General features: G+C 36.4%; 1 protein-coding gene across 1 annotated transcript in view; it reads left to right on the top strand.

The window, feature by feature from the left end:
- Positions 1 to 24,825, top strand: part of LOC137233772 (uncharacterized) — a 474,284-nt gene that overhangs the window by 437,240 nt on the left and 12,219 nt on the right. Inside the window, exon 6 of the mRNA XM_067757128.1 lies at positions 22,535 to 22,646. Coding sequence (XP_067613229.1) covers positions 22,641 to 22,646 — 6 coding nt within the window. The 5' untranslated portion in view covers positions 22,535 to 22,640. The remainder of the gene's footprint in view (positions 1 to 22,534; positions 22,647 to 24,825) is intronic.

Below are 24,825 nucleotides of genomic sequence, written 5' to 3' on the forward strand. Positions count from 1 at the left end.
AATAACTCCAATTTGTAATAATGCAAAATGGCCTTTATTAAGGTACTTCACAATACACTCAACTGTGCAACGAATAGCTTGCTTAATAACCACACTGATTGATAGCTCAATGAAACTCTACTATACTACTATTGCTCGCTAGATATCGTCTTAATCGCAACTGCTTGACAACTCAAATCAAACTGAATTACTTCTTACTCGCCTGCATCGCTTTTATAGTTTACGCTGCATACTTCTAGGCTCTTCGATTTCCAGAAGTTACTAGTTGTTTCGGCTACAAAATCGCCAGCCACAACTACGTGCACAAATTATTGCTCTCTCTTGTGACAACTCAGATAAGGTATATGCATGTGTTTGTAGTTTACAGTCTCCCGCACACACATAAGCGTATAAGTAAATTCATCGGTGTGTGACATCTCATCTCTCGCTGCCTTGTATGTAAATGTTGCTCGTCGGAGTGTGTACATATGTGTAGACGCAATTATTGATTCGTTTATGTAGATACATAATGATTGAATTATTGATGTGCATTCACGTCACTGCTTAGATCGGCTTAGAGCTGGCAGCACTCCTTAGTTTTGCTAATATTCGTAACAATACTCATTAGCACCTTTCATTTGATACCCATATCGTCCAAACGCATTCTAGAGTCAACCCTGATCCACCTTTATGGCTATATCCCTAAATGGGGTCCACCTATAGAACTATGGCCCACTCCCTCATAAAATACTCTTTAATGCCTTTCATTTGATACACATGTCATACAAACACATTCCAGGGTTTCCCTCGGTTCATTTTCCTACATGGTTATTTTCCCTTATGTTGTCACCATAGCACTCAACTGAGTATATAATGTTCGGTTACACCCGAACTTAATCTTCCTTACTTCTTTTTTATTATAACTGATTTCTGGAAAAATTGTTCTATACTGAACAAGTAAAGAAGGCTAAGTTCGGTTGTAACCGAACATTACATACTTAGCTGCCAAATTACAGCTTGCAAAACTTTTCAATTACCTTCTTTTAAAAATGGGCGGGATGTGGCACATTGTCCAAAATATTAACAATTTTCTATTCTGCATCATAAAGTCAACCCAACTACCAAGTTTCATCGCTTTATCCGTCTTTGGAAATGAATTATCGCACTTTTCGGTTTTTCGAAATTTTCGATATCGAAAAAGTGGGCGTGGTTATAGTGCGATTTCGTTCATTTGAAATAGCGATCTGAGATAAGTGCCCAGGAACTAACATACCAAATTTCCTTAAGATACCTCAAAATTTACTCATGTTATCGTGTTTACGGGCAGACGGACGGACATGGCTAAATGAATTTCTTTTTTCGCCCAGATCATTTTGATATATAAAAGTCCATATCTAACTCGATTGGTTTATGCTATTACCGTGTACCGTTATGCGAACAAAATTAATATACACTGTGAGCTCTTTTCAGCTGAGTATAAAAAAATGGATGCATATATCCGGAACACTTCCGACAGGTTGTGGAATAATTGAAAGCATATATCTTTTTTTCTCACTTTCAACGTTATGATGGGAATTATTAAAACATGCTTTAACAAAAACTGTCAAACGTCTTATCTTTTTTTAATTTTTCTCTTTTACTCAATCCATTCCGCTCCATTTCGCCAAACATCGCATGACCCCAAATTAGTGCTAGTTTTTCCAGTTGAACAAGTTTAGTTCATTGCGCTCAGCGTTAAGAAACCACAGGAATACACTTACCAATACATTCATAACTACACATTTATACTGATTTCGATGGCATTTCTGTAATCAATTCACCTTTAGTAAGTTTTTATGTGAAATAAAATTTCGTTGAAAATTTCATTTTCTGTTGCGCTTTATTTGCTCTTTTGAATGCCATAATACAGCTCATGCCATAACAATTTCCAATTTACAATCGAGCAAAAATTTTTCACACAATATCCACACTTAGCCATGCAGAAACTTCAATTTCACTTAATCTCTTTAGATCTTATAATAATATATATTGACAAACTTTCGAAATGCGGTTTAAATGATATTTTATTTGATATTTCAGTGTAAAAGCTTCAGCGTATGAAGTTTGAAAAATGTTTGTTGAAGTTTGTAATGTCGCTTCATTTATTTCGCTTACGAGTGGGTGCTGAATTTGTAGCGCCTAACTTATTAAGTTCTATAATTTTGGAAAAAGAAAGATGTTCTTTTACTGGCACAATACTTGATGGCCAGGAGTAAAAGTTATCACAGAAAAACTTGTTTAAGAAAAGACGAAGGATTATACACACCGAGCTGAAACAGTGGATCACAGCTTCCTGGCCTTAGATCTAACCAAATGAAGTATACCGTGGTTAATTTCTTTCGGCTAATAAATGAACTAATAACGACAAATAAGGTTGAAAGCGCAATCAACATTTCTTCACCACATACTTTCATAAGTCCGGATGGAAACTTCTGAGCGATGTTATACATAACTTGGTCGCTGGTGATGCTCTGGAATATATCTTTATGGCCTTTAAATTGGAGAGTGGTCACGGTAGTCTTTATTGCAAAAGTCAATAAAATTAGATCCACTGCGTAGGGGCGGCTCTGCTCTGATCAGCGCTAAGTAAGAAACTAGTAAGGAATCAGCAAATCCGTCGAGAAGCACTTCACATAGCGGTGTCCTGTCGCCACTGTTCTGGCTTTATGTTATAGATAGCATATTTCCTTTAGTGAACCCAAAGGAGTTTAAAGTGTTAGCCGAACCATCCAATGTGATTAACGGGATCATGTTGGGATCCATGAGGAAGCTGAGTAGCTTAGCAGAAAGCACATCATTAACCCCTCAAAAACAGAAGTAGAGCTCTACACTACCAGCACAAAAATCTCATATTTTAATTAATAGTTTAATAATTTGCTTGTGGTGATATCACAAGAGCGATTAGATCGTGCACTGAATCGGCTTTGTTGTTGTTGTTGTAGCGATAAGGACACTCCCCGAAGGTCTTGAGTGTTATCGATGTTGATCGTTCTTCGTTGGATGCAGATTGTTGGTTGTCGGTTGCTAATGTAACAGGATTCGCCACGGATAGGTGAGGTTGACAATTTGGTTTGGAGAAGCTATATATTGCACTGTCAACCTGGAAGGGTTGCGCTACACAACCCCTTGAATCTACTTGGTATTTTAGTCGTCTCTTACGACAGTCATACCTACCGCGGGTATATTCTAACCCCCCTAACCCGCGGAGGGTCTAAATCGGCTTTAAACATATATAACGTTGTGACACAAACCTCTCTTTTTAACAAGGAAATGGTCTCTCAGGGTATTCTCAGACTTCGGTAGTTGGGACTTCAAAAAAGTATATGCTTGGTTTTGGTGGTTTCTTGCGTAATCTTCATGTAAACGAGATATAAAACTTCTGTAGACCGCCTGAAGTTCAGTTTTTTATTTAATTTTACAAATTTGAGGCCAGGGTTTTTAGTACGAACACTTAAAATTCGGGTCAAACTCGAATTAGCTAACACAGTTCGCAGTGTGGACAACATACAGTATGAATCCACTTTATATTTGGAAACATCAGAAGTCAGAGAAAGGGCATCTAGTGTCACATTGATAGTTACAAGTCTTTGGTTGCTGCGCCGAGAGCTTCTCGCAGCAAAACTCTTTGGCTCACTTCTACCTCCGGAGCTCACGTAAACAATCTCCAGGTCTTTCGGGTCGACCACTGCTTTCACTACTTACTTACTTAATTGGCACTTAACCGTTTAAACGGCTACGGTCCTCAACAAGGAGCGCTAGTTGCTTCTTCGCTCTGCCAACTGGCACCGATTGGACACATCAAGGCATTTTAAATCGAGCTAGATAATGACGCTGAACGGTCAGTAAAGACCTCACACAGACCGAACGTGTGCTGGTGTTTTGATATGAAAAATATGTTTAATTTTATAATTTTGTCTAGGAAAGTTAAACTATTGTTGGAGAAAGTGATGGAAATCATACCATTTCGTCATCACTTTGGACGTGACAATCATTAAGTCTTTTCCATAACTCATTCAAGCTATTACTACATTAACCCAGCCTAAGTGGCAGATCCTATTAACAAAGATAAAAGAAACATCCATTTTAAGAGAATGTTTAAATATTTATTCACCAATTTTTGTCGACACAGCTGCACAAAAACCTTGCGCCTAACTTTCATCCATTTATTTTTAGTTGACTTGGCATTTTCACCTGCCGTTGAAAAGCGGAAAATAGCCACATGAAGCCAAACACAAAAAATATGGAAAAATTTTGCATATCAATTTTTTAGCTACCAATAAAATATTCATGAGCTCTACTCAGTGTCGAATTGAGGGCAGCCAAAAAAATAGCAACAACAAAAAACACCAGCTGACCTGAATTGTGTTTGAGACTCTGCATGCATTCAGAGTTTTTGGGTGGCACCAAAAAAAGGGAATTATTTTTCACTTCATAGCTTTAGCTTTATTTAATACAGCTCTTACAGGATAATAAAAAACTTAAAACTATTAAGCAAAAAAAAAAGTAAGCAATAACTATATGAAATTTGCTGCACTTGACTCACCTTTATGAAGTTCTGAATATAGTATAACTAAAGTTTGTTTTTAACTTTTTCGATTAAATTTTGTGTTTATTTTATGGTCAGGCTGTAATTGGTTTTCAGTAACCATTCATGTTAGGTTAGGTTGAACTGGCCGGTCCATGAGCACCAACCATTCGTGTTAAATATCTTAGCTTTTTTTTTTATTTAACAATTGTTGCTTTTGTACCAAATTTAAATTTATTATTTTTTTTATATTACAAAGCCGACCACCGTGGTATGATGGTAGCGAACTCCGCCTACCACACCGAAGATCCTGGGTTCACGCCCTGGGAAAAGCAAACTCAAAACTTTTGAAACAGATTTTTTAAGTTAGAAGAACATTTTTCTAAGCGGGGTCGCCCCTCGGCAGTGTTTGGCAAGCATTCCGAGTATATTTCTGCCATGAAAAGCACGACGCAAATTGGAAGAGAAGCTCGGCCTCGGGCGGTCCGGGTAGGCTAAATATCCCGAAAATCGTCAACCATAATTGCCGTTGTTGTTGTTGTAGTGATACGGTTATTCCCCGAAGGCTTTGGGAAGTGTTATCGATGTGATGGTCCTTGGCCGGATACAGATCCGGTACGCTCCGGTAACACAGCACCAATAAGGTGCTGGCCCGACCATCTGGGGAACGATTTATATAGCCACATTAAACCTTCAGGCCATCCTTCCTCCCCACCCCCAAGTTCCATGAGGGGCCATCAAACCCTATTGCCGTCAAACCCTATTATAACCTCACATTTGCATATCTTTTATTATCACAGCAGCTGCTAGTCTAATTTCCAATCAACCTCTCTAACCTAGGAGTTCTAATGATTAAAAAAACGGCTTCCAGCATGAGGCCGGCACTGCCCAATGTTCGAAAACTGCCAACAACTGGATCTCTATGACATATACAACTTTAACGTTTATTACATGATTAAATATCTAGGTGACCATCATAAGAATGATTCAACTTTGCGCGAGAATCTGTACAGGTATACTACTGTGGCGAATATTAGCATCACTATGCTGTTAGTAAACAATAACAACAACAAAAGCAGCAACCAGCCACACTTATGTACATGTACACATTAGAGCAAGCAGCCACACTTAGGTACTAGGCAACGAAGAATATTCCATATATGTAGCCGGCAGCTAAGAGCAGAAGTTTGTACTCACACATACACACGCATATCGCTGGAAGAAAAAACATAACTACATATATACATGTATATAGCTAAATAACCAAGCATGAGATAAAACTGTCCTAGAAGGCATGTGCTTGAAACGTCTAGACCTAAGGGGAAATGGGTGAATGAAGTAACCGAGAGTGTAAAAGCAGCGCTAGCTGAGGAATCAGTAATCAGTTTGATTTAAACACGCTATTAGTTGTGAAGTATAATTGTAAAGCACTACTCCCAAAGTAGTCTAAATAAAGACCATTTTGTAATACAGAATATTGGAGTTATTTTTTCGACAGTTCAGCGAATCGAACGTTAGCAGAAGGTGCAAAATAATAGGAATCCCCCAAAAATCGCTAGACTATAAAACATAAACATAAATATATTCAATTGTTTTAGAGTCCATAATCTAGGCAGATCAAAAACTCTCTGCTATCGACATAAAACCTTCACTTACAGTGTTTTTTTTTGCCAAAATCGTAAAACAATATGCAGAAGAAGTACGCTTTTCTACCAACTAATACCGAATCCGAGCTATACTGGATTTCAGTTCAAAACCAGCTGACCACAACTGTGCGGTTTTGTTAATCCCCTGTCATATTGGCGTTTCTTTCCTCCTGTTCGCCTTGAAATTAACATATCACAGATTTTTTTGTTTATTTCAACCAAGCCAAAACGTCTTTGGCATTTACTCCTTCTTTTTCTTTCTTTCTTACATATATGTATGACTGTATGTGTGTAAATCACTTAACATTTTTTGTTGTCACACTTTCATTCAATTTAATCTTTCTCTACTCGTACTTAATACATTCAACATTGTGAGCTCTCAGCAATTTATCACTTTTTATTTCACTGCACGTAATGTTGAAGCTATTGATCACGTGTTTGGAATTTAAGTAGTGACTAAGTGCTAGGTTTAACTTACATACACACATCGCAAAATTACTGCTATTTATACGAAAAATTGATCTGTTACTACGTGATTTTCCCACACATAGATGGCGCACATGCACATATGCATACATATATACATACATGTCACGAATTTTTCGGCGACATATTTGACAGCTGTGACATTTTTCATTGCTTAAAATAATTTGAGACTTACAACGGCGCCATTTGCAGTCTTCCAGTGAGTTTTACAGCTCCGGCTCATACTCAATTCTCACGGAAATGCTCTGGATCATTGAGAGACTTGAGAAGCAGATGTCGTGAAATTTTCGCACACGTGAAATGTGATAGGCAGATGTCGCCGCTGTTTTTCATTTAACTCATAGGGCGAAATGCTAAGCAGCGACATCTATTTTTGAAAAAGTAGATTTATTAAAGGCAGCGTTGCCAAACTAAAAAGAAGTAATTAACACATTATCTGGCTCACAAATTGAACCAGACTTCTATCTGGATTTATCTGGTTCAAATCGTTGTTGTTGCATTTACATGCAAAATTATTTATCTGGCTCAGGATTTTGCCACCGGATGACGGCAATTGTTACCACAAAAGTTTCAATGACATTTTAGCATTTCAGATTTTTACGTATACAGAATGTGCAAACCCTGCAAAAATTGTTGGATTACGTGTTCCATTTTCTTCATGCTGGAGTACTCTAATAATACTCCTTTGCAATGCGTTTGCGGACCACCATCAGCCGATCATTGCTCGTTTTTTAACGACAGTGATCACGACACAATGACGATCGAACAGAGTTGCCAAAAGTAAAATATTGCATACAAATAACTAATAATAAAATTTTACTTTGGCAACTCTGATAAAATGCAACAGCGCACTGGTTTTATGTATATATATTATATTAGTTTCTTTATTCACGTATGCGTATTATATTAGTTTCTTTATTCACGTAAATGCTAAATAACATAAGAATATTCGTAGTATAAAATATAAAAGTTGTATTGCCCCTCTTCATTTACTTTCATTTTAAATTAAATTCACTTCGATAATTCCTTCCGACACAATTCCTCTTTAGTACTTGGGCATATGATCCTCTGTGGGTGCTCCATGGAGTACTACAGTGAAAGTACTTTGGAAAGTACTCTAACGTATGTACTCTATGGAATACTCACAAACAAAGCGAGAGAGAGTGGGATCACCTACTCCTCTTCTAGGACATCGCAATATTAATTGGAGCACATTTTTTGTATGAATACAGATTAGATTTGGAGCAGTCCTATACTCCCAAAGGAGTATTCCTTACATTATTTATAGAGTACTGAAGGGAATGTATGCTGGGTTGTTCGTGTGTTCGTGTTAGAAAATTAATTTGTTCTTCTCATACTTTCCATGTTAGTTTAATAACTCACATTTCACATGTCTATGCGTCTAAATTGAATTGCTTTACCACAATTTCTAATGATTTTTTTCGCCTTTCCTTCATTTTTCTTTAATATTAATGTTTTTGATCACATAAACATAGTTGCCACCCAAAAATAATTGTGAACCAAAATGTTTGAGGAAAAGGCCCAAAATTATTGAAATTGGCTTGAAATGTTTTAGCTACTAAGAATGCGAGGAATAAATAGTTCCAAATACTTACTGCCAAGTAGGTTACTGGCAACAATTTATTTGGGAGTTGTCACGGAGGATGTTTTCGCAAGCTTACCATTTATTTGAATTTTTTAAAAATCTTTATGAGATATGTCAATATGAGTATCACACTAAAGGTAAATCCTGCATGCATTTTCTTTCAAGCAGAAATTCAAGCCGTGAAAAAAGCAGCAGAAGTTCTTTTGGTTTTAAGTTGCAATCGCGTCAAAATAAGTTTTGATAGTCAGGCGGAAAACAAGGCTATAATCTCAAATAGTACTTCATCAAAAAATATCGTCGAATGCAAAAAACCATTGGAGAATCTTCGCTTACACTTCGCTCAGACCGAATCATATATATTTACTGGGTTCCCGATCATAAAGAGATAGAAGGTAACGAAAAGGCCAATTAGTTGGCAAAGGAGGGTGCGCCACTCGCTGAATCGACGGTTAACGCCCCAATCCCTTTGGGAGAAATCAAAATGAGACTGAAGTTGAATACGTCTAGCTGGACGTGCGTGGACAGAAGAGCGGGGTTGCAAATTTTCTAAGATCATGTGCAAAGCCGATATTAGACTCACAAAGTGGCTCATATCTCTGAAGAGAGCATACTTAAGGATCACGATTGACATTCTAGCTAGACGTTGCCTTCTGGCGTCACATGGTTATAAGTAACAGCAGATGCAGGAAGTGCGAGCTGAAGGAAGAAACGGTTGAGAACGTTCTGTGTTCGTGTTCTGTGCTCGCGAGGGCAAAGCTCTAGGCTCAAGAGGCGGGCGGCAGCATTACCAAATCTCGAGCCAGCAATTAAGCGAGACCCTAGAAAACTTGTAGTATTTGCCAACAGGACGAGTTATTTTATAACAAAAGCCGTAATGCCTAATTGTGGTATTTCCGTATGGTCGTCAAACAAACTCCGGTTACACAGTGAACACAAACAGTCTATTTGACTAGCCAGTTCAACCCTAACTAACCTAGAGTGGCCACATAGTTGCAGACCCATCTCAACAACCTTTACCTAATTCAACAAAGTCTTACGAAAATGTCGAACTTTTTCTTTAGAGTTTTCTGAATTTTTTCGAATATGCAGTTTTGTACCCTAGTCAATTTTAGTCTAACAAAGTAAAGTTTGGGTCTCTCAAATTTAGTATTGATTTTTGAAAATTCTTTCCAAAGTTTGTTTCAGATTTTCCGTCATATAAAATAAAAGCTATGCGTCCTTCATGTGGTAGAAAATACAACCCATCACTTGGAAAAACATTGCCAAAATTAATACGAATTTTGAGAGATCGATAACTTGTACTTTGTTAATCTAAAAAAAATTCAGGCAGTGCCAAATAAAAAGTTCAAAATTTTCGTAAAAATTCTCCGAATTTTTTCAAAAAAGTTTTTTAGCTTGCACACACTCAGTTGCGAAATACATAAATGTTTTTCTTACATTGTCGAAAACAAAAGAGAAAAATAACTTTATTGACAACTTTATGGAAAAAGTGGCAACACTGCATACATACATGCTTACAAATTTTAATGCGCCTAAAATGCTGCAATGTTTTTCATTGATTTTTTTATATATTTGCAAAAGTCGTAACGCCTGTCAGACTTCAGAGGCGTTATGTGAATTTTCAATGACAATGTCCTTCATATACATATATTCAAGGATGAGGACAAGGCTTAGTAGTTACTATAGGAATATTAATATTTTTTGCCATTTTTATTTCCATATCATGCAACGCCTCAAACATGAGTGATAGTAACTTGAAATTTTCACGCTCTTTCACAAACATTTGATACGCTAGTGCGCATTTAAAATATTCATACTCATTATTTATACGCAACCGAGCATTTTAACTTCACTTGATTTAAGTATAGCAATATAGGCCTTAAGATTTCCGTGTCTTTGCGCTGTGCCGTCAACAAGCATGGAAGGGCATTTAATACTGTAACGAATTTACTGAAATTCCTCTTATTTGCAACCTTCTACTAACGTTCGAATCACTAAACTGTTGAATAAATAACTCCACTATTCAATAATGCAAAATGGCCTTTATTCAAGTACTTCACAATACTACTACTTCTCGCCAGATAGCGTGCTTAAATCAAACTCATTGCTGATTGCGCTCCTTTATACTCTTCGATTTCCTCGTTCCATACTTCTAGGCGTTTCCTGAATTTACTTAGTTATCAGCTATAAAATTATAACTACTGTTGCACGTGTATAGCTTCTCATATGCGCGTGTATATGTGAGTGATACTTGCGCAAATTATTGCTTACTTTTGGGAGTATCTCAGATATATGCATGTGTTTGTGCGTTGCTCTCCGCTGCTTGTATGGACATATGTGTAGACATAATGATTAATTTGGTTATGTGCATACAAGTCACTGCTCAGTATTGGCTTAGAGATAAAGAGGTGATAGTATCCCTTAGTGTTGCTAATATACGTCACAATACAAATGTGATGGAGTATTAGGTAGAAATGAGCAAGGTTCAGCAAGTAAAGGTCAAAGGGCTTGGCCCAGAGGGTGTACCTATCGGTATTCGCCTTTGATAGCAAATTAATTGGAAGGCATAATAATGAAAAATGCGTGCATTGATAGAAGGAAATTTTCTATTAAAAACCAGGGTTCGTAAAAATTATAATTTTTTTAAAAGAAGTCGTTTATCAACAATTATTTTTTTTTGTGGATTTATTCTTCGTTTGGAAAAAAAAACATTATTTTTCCATTCCTTTTTTTATTTTGCTTTGGAAATAATCGAATTTTTTATTTTGTTTCGAATTTAACAGCAATTTTTTTATTTGGTTTTTATGTCGCTCGTAAAACAACAGTTATTTTTGGACTTCTTCGTTTCGCTCGTAAAGTAGTAAATAGTTTATGAGTTGTTTATCTCGATTGCAAAATAACAGTTAATTTCTAAGTTTTTTAAGTACTTCGCTTGTAAAATAACAGCTACATTTTAAGATTTTTATTTGGCTTTGAAAATAGCTCTTATTTTTGTATTTCTTACTTCGCCCTTTTACACGCCTCTTTTACGATTTTTTAAGGTTCGAAAATAACTATTATATTTTCAGTTTCTTATTTGATTTTTAAATAGCAATTATATTTTTAAATTTTAATTTCTCTCGGAATACGACAGACTTTTTTTTTATTCCGTTCCGGAAATAACTACACATTATTTTTTTGTTAATTTTATATTGTTTGGAATAGGATAATCCTTCAGAACCGGGTACTTTTTCAGTAACGGTAAATTTTACACTCGGAACCGGTTACTATTTTTAAATCGGTCACTTTTCAGAACTATTTAATTTTTAAAAACTGGTTACATTATCAGAACCGGCTACTTTTCTGAAATTAGCTACTTTTTCAGAACTGAGTAATTTTTAGAATCGTTAATTTTTAAACCGGTAATTTCTTCGGAATCATAGTCTTGAAAGAGCCGTATTTTGATTAGAATAGGTTACTTTCTCGGACGCGATTAATTCCTGCATAAACGGGTAATTTTTTAGTCACGATAAATTTAAAAAAAACCGGGTACTATTTTAGAACCGGTTATAGCTTCAGAACCAAGTTAATTTTTGGAGCCGCTTACTTATTAGAGCCAGATATTTTTTGGAAACCAGTTATTTTTTGGAAACCCGTTACGTTTGTGGAACTAGGTACTTATTTGAAATCTGTTATTTCTTCAGAACTGGTTACTTTTTCGGATCCGATTACTTCTATAAAGCCGGGTACGTTGGTGAGCTAGGTACTTATCTGAAATCTGTTACTTCTTTAGAACAGGATACTTTTTCGGAAGTGGTTACTTCTACGGAACCGGTAGGCTCTTTAGAATCGAGTACGTTTTTGGAACTAGATACTTACTACAAACCGGTTACTTCTTCAGAACCGGGTGGGTGCGAAACAGAAAATCAAAAATTAAATATCGTTTTCAATTTTTATAGTAAAACTCAAATGATAAAATTCAATACATGTATCGAGAGACTGCGTAAAAAGGAACGTATTTGTGCACTTCTAATGTAGATTACGACATTTCTCGCTTAAATTACTAAGCAATAACAATAATTTGCAACGCCTGTTAAAAATAAACAAGTTAAGCATTTGTATAGCATTTAACTGCATACACGTCTAAAGGAATGTATACTAACCTGGGTCGATTTGTTGGACGAAAGTTAACCGATATTGCGCCATCGATATCCTGAGCCCAAATCCTATCGAAAAATCGATGGTGCGATATTGGTTATTAAATCGACCCAGTCTAATGCATACACATGCATTTGATTTCTTCTACAAACTCTGTGAATGCATATTTTATTATAACGATTACGAAGTCATCAAAGCCAAGTTATATATACACATATATACATATTTAACTGCACTTATCGTACATTTTGGTGTAAAAAGATGTAATTCAAAATTTAATTTTGTTGGGAAAACGCAAACCAAGTTTTATTTTTTCGTAGAGTTCCATTATAAAATTGAGCTTCAATGGCATCTTTGTCCCATATTTTTGTCTGTTTGAGTATTCTTTAAAGTCAGCATAATCCCGTCAGTTGGCTATGCTTTTTGGTCATAAAATCTAAAAAAGTTAAAATTTTGAGTTGAATCAGTTTACAATAAAACGTGCGACGTATGTTCACATATATATATATATATATATATATATATATATATATATATTTTTATATAATCAACCTTCAATTTGTACTAAGCACATATACTCATACATTTTTAATGCGCTTTTAACTACTCTATTTAAAAATTAAAAAAAAGAAAAGAAGAGAACAAATCAGAAAGTAATAAAACTTGTCCTTTTCTACATGCACGAACTCATTAAGTCATTCACTTGTGCATCAGTCTTTCCTTAACGCATAACTGTATTTTACATACGTGCCAGTAAGTGTACATACATATATACAACGATTATAAGCACAATGACTTAATATATTTGTTTATATACAAGCGCTGAGTTGCAATGCATGTGACTGCAATTCCTTTTGATTTCCATTTGACAAAAATATCCTTAAACAATCTGGTTTATTGTTAGCTGCAGTTTAGCAGTCACGACATTCTAGCCATAAAGGTGCAGTTACAGCTTTCTGTTAGTTGTCGCATTTACTGTCAATTGATTTTAAAACTCGTGCATGTATTCATTCAAGGCATTTTTTCATGCAGTCATGTTTGTGTGTGTGCGTGTGTGTGTGTGTGTGCGCTGTGTGCTATGACACGGCTGCATAATAGCCATGGCAATGACAAAGCCCAAAAGGGTGCAGCACAGCACATAAGAATTTTTAATGATGGATACTAAAAGAAAAGCTGAAAGGTCGGCTAATAGTAAGGAGGGAAGTGGTTTGCTAAGTTTGTAATAACATTTTGGCATTGAACTTGAGTTCCAATCTTAAATTGTAAAAGTTTAATTTGTACTTAATGTACAACATACTTAGTCAGGGAATGACGTGGCGTATGAGCAACTTTTTTCAACTACAGTGTTGGTCACTAAACAAATCAATATTTTTCATGGAGTGAGTGTGAGCAGCTATTCATCGGATGATATATTCTGAGTCTTTCAAGCCTGTAAATTTGTATATCAAGCTTTTAGTTTTTTGGTATATGTTATTTTATTTTAATTAAGAGAATTATTTTTAGATTTCATTAATACTTTTGCCTAGGCGGTTTTAGATATTCCTTACCTAGTTCCGCCAGCTATTCTCGGTCTACGATAGCTGACGCCAATTATAAGCGCCAAGCATGTTCAAATCTTCCCAAACCTATACCCACCAGCCTATTTGAGGTCGCCGCTTCTTCCTATTCTAAATATGGGTGCCTAGAGCAAAACTTTGTCGATGTTCGTTATGCTATTTTACGATGGTTTTAAGATTATTCTCGGGCCGATTTTTTGGTGCCCTTTTTGTTTAGGACTTCGGTACTATTGGTTGAATTAATACGTTTTTACTTCTAATTTGCAAGGAAAACTAAAAGGAGCACGGCGCAATGCGGAAGAGAAGATCGGCCTAAAATATCTTCGAAAGTTATCGCGCCTTACAATAATTTATTTTATGTTCATCTCTTTCTTCCTTTTCCTTACAGTTATTTCTTGGCTTGTTCTCTCACTATTCCCTTTTATTTTACTTTTGCCCTCTTTCTCTTTTTCTCTGTTTCCAGTTTGTTCGATCTCCTTATTTTTTCTTTATCTGCCTTCCTTTTTTCATGTCTTCTTTTATCCCTTTCTCTCTCACGCTTCTTCCTCATCTTTCCTATATCGATATCGCTCACCTTCCTTTTCTACCTGCCTTGCCCTTCCTTTTCATCTTTTCTCACTCCCCCAGTCTTTACAAATATACTTTCTCTCAACATTAAATATATGCAATCACTTACAAATTGAAATCTGCATCCCCTAAAAAAGTCCCAAGAAATGTTTATTTTCAGTAGGTTAAACTAGAGAGACATTATTGTAGGAGTTGTTGATTTTGCATTGCAATTGAAAAGGTGGTTGCCGTCATATGAGGACACATTATATGCAGGACATGCATTGTGTATCTCGGGGTTGATCCCTGATAAGTAAGAGCTTAGCCTATTGCAGTTTTCAAATCGAAGTTGTGACAGAGTGACGTAGGAAGTCTGCTTTACTCTGGAAACTGAGAACGATGCTCGCCGTGCATTTGTCTACATAAGACTTTGCCGCCTTTCCTTGAATGAGTTTGGGCTTCTTTAAACCTTTTTTGGTACAAATGGCTTAATTATCGTAAGCTGGATCACGCCATACTGCTTGTGGAGATTATTCTTAATTTTCCTGGAAGGCATGGCCTCATCATCTATTTGTCTGTTAGCATGCCCAATTAACAGAAATGGGTTTTCAGCACTTCGTTCCCCTTATACTTAGCGTAGATCATATTCTGGCGTGGCAGTTCTCAGCACTTTGATAGGTCATCGAAGCGGCTGCCTTATTACTTTATAGGTCGCAACGAGCGTTTCTTTGGCTCTGCCGCAAGTGCTGCCAACGAGGGACTTAAGGATTTTGTTGAACCTTTGGACTTATGATACAATTGCGTATATATACTCGCTGCAATGAAGCTCATTATCGAACGTCAGTTCCAGTATTTGTGGGTACCATACAATCTGTAGCGGTTTGTTAACGACTTGAAGGTCCAATATCATCGACGTTAGCTTGGTCCAGGTTTCTTGCCCCACTTCCTCTTACGGTCCTGTTTTTGATGTTTCAAATAAGTTTTAGTTCATGCCGCAATTTACTATGAAACATAGCCCTCTCCTACTCCTTTTTCTTTTTTTTACTTCGCCTACTTTTTATCTTCGTCCCGTTTATCACTCTCCTTTTCCCCTGTCTTCTTCTTGCAACCCTTCTGCTTTTACTTCTCCTCGCTCCTTTTCTACTATTTACAGTAGCGTAGATAGGGGGGGGGGGGGGGGGGGGGGGGATTTAGGGGATAAATCCCCCTCCCCTTTCGGTGTCGGGAATGTATATATGTATGTATATGTATATTGAGGTTTAGTCTCAAAAAATGATCAATGTTTCGTTTTCAACTTCATTAATTAAATGTTTATCCTCCAAATATAATAATTCATACCGAAAACTAGTAGTTCGTAAATAGTGTTTGATAGTGAGTGCACGTTAGGTTACGTGCTAATCTAACTCCCCCGTGGTAAATGCAGTTTGCTTCATGGTGAAGGCATGCCAGTTCACGTGAAATTCAACATCTTAACCCACAGGTATCAGGGTGCGTAGTTAGTTGTTTTTAATATCTCGTATTGCACAAACACCTGTGGGTGCGCGACATCTGTAGGTGCGTACTTAGTTGTTTTCTGTTGTAATAGATCGACAGGCATGTCGTGTTAATTACACGTAGAAATGAAAGTTTTACTTTTTATAATAATAAACAAATTGTTGACTAATATATAAACTAAAATTCTAAAGACTGATTTCCTATGTATTATAGCACTGAAATTCTAATTACGTCATTGCACATTCTCTACCCCCCCCCCCCCCCCCCCCCCACTGTCCCAAGTCTATCTACGCAACTGACTATTTAAAAATATATAAATGAAGCAATATAGGTTGATTAACCTATTTGGTTTGCTTAAAATCCTTCATTTGAACGTAAGCTGGCGACCCCCGTTAGCCTGAAACACCCTCCAAACTATTTCTAAAATATCGTTAGCGAATATTTTTTATTCATTTTTCAGTCCTTCAATTCAATCAAAATTCTCTTCCTCCTCCCATTACATTTTATTTAATTTTTTTTTTATATCTGCACTACTTTTCTCAGTTTTCTAGGAATATTTTCATTTAATATGTTTGCTGCATTTACGAAAGTTTTTCAGCACTAATGAGACAAAACTTTCTCTTGCAGATTTTGTACATCGATGATATGTGCGCAAACATAACACACATATGTATATGTGAACACATACATTTAAATGTATGCCCTAGAGTCGCATAAATACTGTAAATCTATTAAAACTATGCCATACACTGCCATTGAGGCAAGATGAACTTTTTCAACTTGAGACAATTCGATTTTTTTATATTAATAGTGAACTCAGCGGAGTAAATAAACATGCACAATCATATTGTATGAAAATATTATTTTAAAAACTGCTATGTAGCTCCTTTATGAAATATTTTTCATAACTTTTTTTATAAACTTTATTCTTCTCCTCAATGTTCAAATCCTTGTAGTATATAAGGTAAAATTTCATTAGAAATTTATTCTGTTAAGATTTTTCTTACAACTTTGACATGCAAAAATGAAAAAGGAAATGATTAAAACACCCTGTGCGATTCAATTAGTAGTAGCAAGTAAGTACATTTCCTGGCTCATGTGCACTATCAGCCAATTAATTATTGCTACGCACATTTCCATTAGACATTGGTTGCTAGCACAATTTCTATACTTCCAACTCCCAAATGCTTTGAACAAATTTCTGTACAATTTTATGTTCCTGTTACTGCAATGAAACTTACATACTAAAACTATTTGACTAAAATTTGAAAAATTCGATTTAATAGAATGTTTGTACTCATGGGAAAGTACGGATGCATGCTTACTTTTAAGTGAGTCCTGACAAGCCTCAGTTATATATCAACTACTTCCCCCAACAGCTTCTGCAACCCTTTCAAAACCAAAAGAAATTTCAGTCAAGGCGACTCGATATCGAATGTTTTGAGAAGTCTTAACGATGTTGCTTAGCCTATTGCCGATAGGCATTTTTTCGCATGCGGCAGCACTTTATCGCCAAAGGCGATGGAAATTTTGTCATTGTGCTTAGACGGATTCGATAGGGACTTTACGGTGGACCAAAGCTTACCTACACCGGCAGCGAGGTTACAACCGTTGAGGTGCTCCTCCCATTTCGCCCGCTTGTGTTCATCAACAAGCAATCTGATGCGTTGGTTTATATCCCTTATTTGGGGGTCGCCGGGATCGAGCTGTAAGGTCACGTTCTGTCGCTGAATTTGCGGCCTCCGCCGGAAAGTGAGGCCACGGGAATTCTACCGGCGGTTGATCCGGTACACTCGGCAAAATGTCGCAGTTAAGGTAATAGCACGAGCACCTCAGGAACGATTTCATAAGACCCCTTGAATTACCTTTAGGTTTAGAAGGAGGGATTCTGTGAGGAACTTTGGGTTGCCAAAGATTATCCTGTTAATAAACAAGATTGTCCAGAGGTGATATGTTTGGGAGCTGGTATATTTGGGTGCCCGATTAAACCTGTATTGGAACCAAACGGATCGGAACATTATAGTTTATATACCCCACACCACCGATGCTCACAAATGCAGTATATGTTATTGCCTGAAAAATCGTTAAGATCGGTAACATATTTATTATATATCCGTTACAACCGATTGTTCAGATAAGAGGTTTAACGTAATTCCTTCGGCATTTTAACATCAAGAAGCTTGAAATTTCACAAGATGCTTATACATATGTCAAATTTTTTTGTTGTCTGAAAAACCGCCAAAATCGGCCATATATATAATATGTATTCCATAGAACCGATTGTTCAGGTAAAAGATTTAGCATAATTTCTTCCTCATTTTAACAGATAGAAGCTCGATAAGATCGGTCGTATATATAATATACATCCCGTACAACTTATTTACCAGATTTTATAAATTTTTCAAATTTCAACACCTTATTATTCTTCAGCTCCATTCATGAAAGGTATGCGGTCCTTATTGGTTTCGTTTCATTTCGTTTACTCTCCCAGATTTGCTGTTTGGTTTCGCTTAAATCAACTGCACCACGTACATTGTTCTCATATTACGCTACAGTGTAGTGACTGAGCAAAAAGATGTTCACGCAACGAAAACTTACTTAAATGGTCATAAGATGTATATAATATTTACATAGAGCAGCCTATAACATTTATCTGACCGGATACTCGAATTCACCTATGATTTTTTGTTCTTTATCCCAAATATGGTTATCCGGCAAATTCTCTATTCGACACACCATTACTTTGAAGTATTTAATGCCTATTTTACTTTATATTATGTTTCTGAGAAAATTTCAAGTTGTTTAATTTCTCAATACATCAATATATCAATATATCACATACTTCGTCATTTCGTTAGCTGCATACCATTACTACAAAACATCTTAAACATTAACATATCTACCTTCATTTATCACATCACCTAATAACCAGATAGTCATTCATCATTTAACGCCAGCGACATCTTATCACGCGTTAGTAATATCACACAAGATTTGATGTATTTGTATTTGTAAAATTAAATTCTTAATATTCATATACATATCTACGCCAGCTAAATTGATAAATGACAGCAAAATCGTAGAAGCTGCAAAAAGCTAAAATATCAACTTAATAACTAAAACCACAAGTCACAAACATTTCAACGCTTTTGTTGTGATGATGACCTATGTGATAAACATATCTTCATATATATATACTATTTATCAAATTTTCAACTAAGTATGTTTGTATGTGTTTTTATACAGATATAGATTTGGAAAGTCCTTAATATCTTAAAAATCAACTAACGCGTTTAACGCCAGTCATTAGCTTTTTCCCCACGACGCCAATAAATCAAAATATTTAATCCGATTAGCAATCAAATAAAATAAGAACAAATATCTTCTTCTTCAGCATTACATTACACCAGCTTTTCTTTCTTTTCAATACAGTTCGACGTTGCTGTATTTTTGTAAGTTTTTTTATACTCAGCAGAGCAGAGCTCACAGAGTATATTAACTTTGTTCGCATAACGGTATAAACTAATCGATATAGATATATACTTCTATATATCAAAATGATCTGGGTGAAAAAAGAAATTCATTTAGCCATGTCCGCCCGTCCGTCCGTCCGTCCGTCCGTCCGTCCATAAACACGATAACTTAAGTAAATTTTGAGGTATCTTGATGAAATTTGGTAGGTAGGTTCCTGTCATAGGTCACCTCAGATCGCTATTTAAAATGAACGAAATCGGACTACAACCACGCCCACTTTTTCGATATCGAAAATTTCGAAAAACTGAAAAAGTGCGATAATTCATTACCAAAGACGGCTAAAGCAATGAAACTTGGTAGGTGCGTTGACCTTATGACGCAAAATAGAAAATTAGTAAAATTTTGGACAATGGCGTGGCACCGCCAACTTTTAAAATAAGGTAATTTAAAATTTTTGCAAGCTGTAATTTGGCAGTCGTTGAAGATATCATGATGAAATTTGGCAGGAACGTTACTCCTATTCCTATATGTGTGCTAAATAGAAATTAGCAAAATCGGATGACGAACACGCCCACTTTTAAAAAAAAAAAATTTGATATTTTTACAGCATATAAGTAAATTATGTCAACATTCTACTCCAGTAATGATATGGTGCAACAAAATTCAAAAATAAAAGAAAATTTCAAAATGGGCGTGACTCCGCCTTTTTTAATTTAATTTGTCTCGAATACTTTTAATGCCATAAGTCGAACAAAAATTTACCAATCCTTGTGAAATTTGGTAGGGGCATAGATTCTATGACAGTAACTGTTTTTCGCGAAAATTGGCGAAATCGGATGAAGCCACGCCCAGTTTTTATACACAGTCGACCGTCTGTCCTTCCGCTCGGCCGCTAACACGATAACTTGAGCAAAAATCGATATATCTTTACTAACCTCAGTTCACGTGCTTATCTGAACTCACTTTGTATTGGTAATGAAAATGAAAAAAATGCCATAATTCTATACCAAATACCAAAAAAGGGATGAACCATGGTAATTGGATTGGTTTATTGACGCAAAATATAACTTAAGAAAAAAACTTTGTAAAATGGGTGTGACACCTACCATATTAAGTAGAAGAAAATGAAAAAGTTCTGCAGGGCGAAATCAAAAGCCCTTGGAATCTTGGCAGGAATACTGTTCGTAGTATTACATATATAAATAAACCAGCGGTACCCGACAGATGATGGTCTAGGTCGCCCTGGTCCACATTTTGGGCGATATCTCGAAAACGCCTTCACATATACAACTAAGGGCCACTCCCTTTTAAAACCCTCATTAATACCTTTAATTTGATACCCATATCGTACAAACACATTCTAGAGTCACCTCTGGACCACCTTTATAACGATATCTCGAAAAGGCGCTCACCCATAGAACTAAGGTTCAGTCCCTTTTAAAATACTCATTAACACCTTTCGTTTGATACCCATATAGTACAAACGTATTCTAGAGTCACCTCTGGTTCACCTTTATAACGATATCCCGAAAAGGCGTTCACCTATAGAACTAAGGCTCACTCTCTTTTAAAATACTCATTAACACCTTTGATTTGATACCCATATCGAACAAACAAATTCTAGAGTCACCCCTGGTCCAGCTTTATGGCGATATCTCGAAAACGCCTTCACATATCCAACTAAGGGCCACTCTCTTTTAAAACCCTCATTAATACCTTTAATTTGATACCCATATCGTACAAACACATTCTAGAGTCACCCCTGGTCCACCTTTATGGCGATATCTCGAAAAGGCGCTCACCCATAGAACTAAGGTTCAGTCCCTTTTAAAATACTCATTAACACCTTTCGTTTGATACCCATATAGTACAAACGTATTCTAGAGTCACCTCTGGTTCACCTTTATAACGATATCCCGAAAAGGCGTTCACCTATAGAACTAAGGCCTACTCCCTTTTAAAATATTCATTAACACCTTTCATTTGATACCCATATCGAACAAACAAATTCTAGAGTCACCCCTGGTCCACCTTTATGGCGATATCTCGAAAACGCCTTCACATATCCAACTAAGGGCCACTCTCTTTTAAAACCCTCATTAATACCTTTAATTTGATACCGATATCGTACAAACACATTCTAGAGTCACCTCTAGTCCACCTTTATAACGATATCCCGAAAAGGCGTCCACCTATAGAACTAAGGCACACTCCTTTTTAAAATACTCATTAACACCTTACTCATAAGCCCTTGGAATCTTGGCAGGAATACTGTTCGCGGTATTACATATATAAATAAATTAGCGGTACCCGACAGATGATGGTCTAGGTCACCCTGGTCCACATTTTGGGCGATGTCTCGAAAACGCCTTCACATATACAACTAAGGGCCACTCCCTTTAAAAAACCCTTATTAATACCTTTAATTTGATACCCATATCGTACAAACAAATTCTAGAGTCACCTCTGGTCCACCTTTATAACGATATCCCGAAAAGGCGTCCACCCATAGAACTAAGGCCCACGCCCTTTTAAAATACTCATTAACACCTTTCATTTGATACCCATATTATACAAACGCATTCTATAGTCACCCCTGGTCCACTTTTATAACGATATTCCGAAAAGGCGTCCACCTATAGAACTAACAACAACTGAGTATGTAATATTCGGTTACACCCGAACTTAGCCTTCCTTACTTGTTTTTATCTGCAGTTGTATGGTTGCTTGATGCACGTGCAACAATGGCGTGTGAGTGTGTACAAAAGTGTGGTTAAGATCATTACTGGGATTGATGAGCTCATGGATGTTGGCTTGTATGTAGTTGCAAACATCATGAGTATGTGCATATGGAGCAGGAGAACAAAGGGAATGAGGGAACAGGAAATTTTTCATCTGAATTGAAAGATATGTGCGGAAGGGAATTAAAAGCAAGTAAATTATCCTTTAAACGTGCCCTTTACAAATCCATACAAACTCTACAAACTATTATGCAAGGGCGCATCATCTTTTAAACTGTTTTAATTGATTTTAATTATCTTTACAGATTAAATAAACATTTTGAACAACCTTTTTGATTGATATTCTTGGCGCTCATATAAACAAGACATTGGGGATGAAAAACTTAAATAAAAAGGATTTAATATTTAAATATGCAGGTAAGTGTTGAAATTTTGTAAATATAATGACAGGGGAGATAATGACATGACAGATACAGCAAAAAATCATGCATCTTGACAGCTAGGCAGCGGTCTGAACAAATGATTGAAGTATGCCCTAACACCACTTCCAGTTGAAATAAAGCCTTTATCAACCAGTTTCTTATGAGGGAATTAAAATTGAAGGAAATGAAAGTAATTGAAAAAACTGAGAGAGAAAAAAAAATTAAGACTCAAAACCGAAGCCAAACCGAAACGAGACTGCGTGTTATCAATTTGTTTTCGATGAGTTATCGCCCTTTTATCAATTTTCTATCGATAAAAAAGGTTATCAATGAGTTACTAATATTTTATCGACGAGTTATTGGTTTATTAACAAAAAAAGTTATCGATTTACTATCATTTATTTGGTTATCGATTTGTCGTCTAAAAGTTGTCGATTTGTTTCGAAAAATTACAGGCTTGTAATTAAAAAGTTACCCAGCTGTTATTGAACCCCTATCGATTTTTTCGGAGCGTCAACAATTTCTCATGAGCGAATTATCGATTTGTTATCGACAATTTATCAGTTTGCAATGAAACGATACCGATAAAACTGCACCATAAAATCGATTACACATCTGTAACTTGGCCATCACAAGCCGGTAAGAAACGAATAGGAAGCTGAAGACTCGGCGCTAACAAGCCGAAAACAAACAGATAGCTCGTTGATAATAGTTCGAACTTAGCGAGTACTTGGTACTTACACCTTTTTTTCTTTTTTCAAAATGTTTAGAAATTTCACTTGTTTGCCTGATGTATGTCGCCATAGGCTGGAGTGATATACTGTAAAATAGCTAGGATTTATGTGTTTTACATACCGACAGTCAATAATTCATCACGGGACTAAAGCGCCAAATACACGACACGAACATTTCCGCGAACATTCCCGTAATGTCATGTTTCTGCGACCTTTTCTGTCGTGTATGGTGGTGTTTGCCAGTTCGCGCAAATGTTCGCCAAAAATCAAAATATTTTAATTTTTGGCGAACATTTGCGCGAACTGTTCGTGCGTGTATGGCGAAATAGCTCATAATCGTAGTAATGAACGGAACAGAGGTGCGCGGAAAAGTAAAATGGACAATAAAAAATTAAAAAAAGTTAAAGCAAGGCGGTGATGAGGGGAATTGCTTCTCTCATTATTGTATCCCGTTTCGTTATGAGTGGCAAATTTTTTTGTAAAAGTTGGTCAAATGTTGCCTTGCTCATACGAACGTAATTTTTAAAATCATTTTGTGACGTGAATTCCAGTTCTTTAATAAGCTCACTTTGTCCAAGAACTGCTCGTTTTTTAAACCATTCTTTGCACCAAATTCTTTTTTTGCGATCTTCTCTCTTTTTTTTACGCTTAATTGCCACAGCGAGCAATATTGCTGCAGCACAATTGTTGTCCGTATTCATCGCTGTCTGAAAGAGAACTAATGTTCGGCCAAAAGTTCGTATGGTGTATGGCCAAAGCTGCGAACAAGATTGCGGAATGTTCGCGGAAATGTTCGTGTCGTGTATTTGGCGCTTAACACGCTGAGCTCGATCGATAAATAATTCTTCAATAATCGTCTAACACTATCCAGAAGCAAGAAAGTAAATGATGAAGCGATTTCCTGATTAGATCGTGTTATTTTCCAACCTTCAAATGATGCTCCGAAAGAACTTCCATTGAACAGTTCCTTTCCAAAACTCAATAATCAAGGTTAAATAGGCTTTATTTTGCGCCCAACCATTACGACTGTGGGCTTTGGCCTGTCTAACTCGAACTTTGTCTGCTCAAGAGTAGGATACAGTTGCCCAGCAAACCCTTTGATTTCCTAAATTTCGTCTCGTGCGATTCACTTGTGCCCATTCGTTCACAATAGTCCCGATATCTATGTATAAAAATAACTCAAAGTCATCATAAGTAAGATCAGAATTTCCCAACACCCTTATTGAGCTCAGAACCAAAATGAAAACAAATATTAAATTTCCTATCCATACAGGCACTACATAAAGAGCGTACTTCCTACACCATATTTAATAAGGAAGCCCTATAATGGCCTCCAACAGGAGGTACACAGGGCTCCATTGGGCACAGGGAGCTCGCTCTGGATGCAGTTTTGCATAACTAGAGCCAGGACGTCGCTCCAAATGTATTAAAGTAACTGTA

Source organism: Eurosta solidaginis, chromosome 5 (genome assembly GCF_040869045.1).
Source record: "Eurosta solidaginis isolate ZX-2024a chromosome 5, ASM4086904v1, whole genome shotgun sequence".
NCBI classification, from domain to species: domain Eukaryota; kingdom Metazoa; phylum Arthropoda; class Insecta; order Diptera; family Tephritidae; genus Eurosta; species Eurosta solidaginis.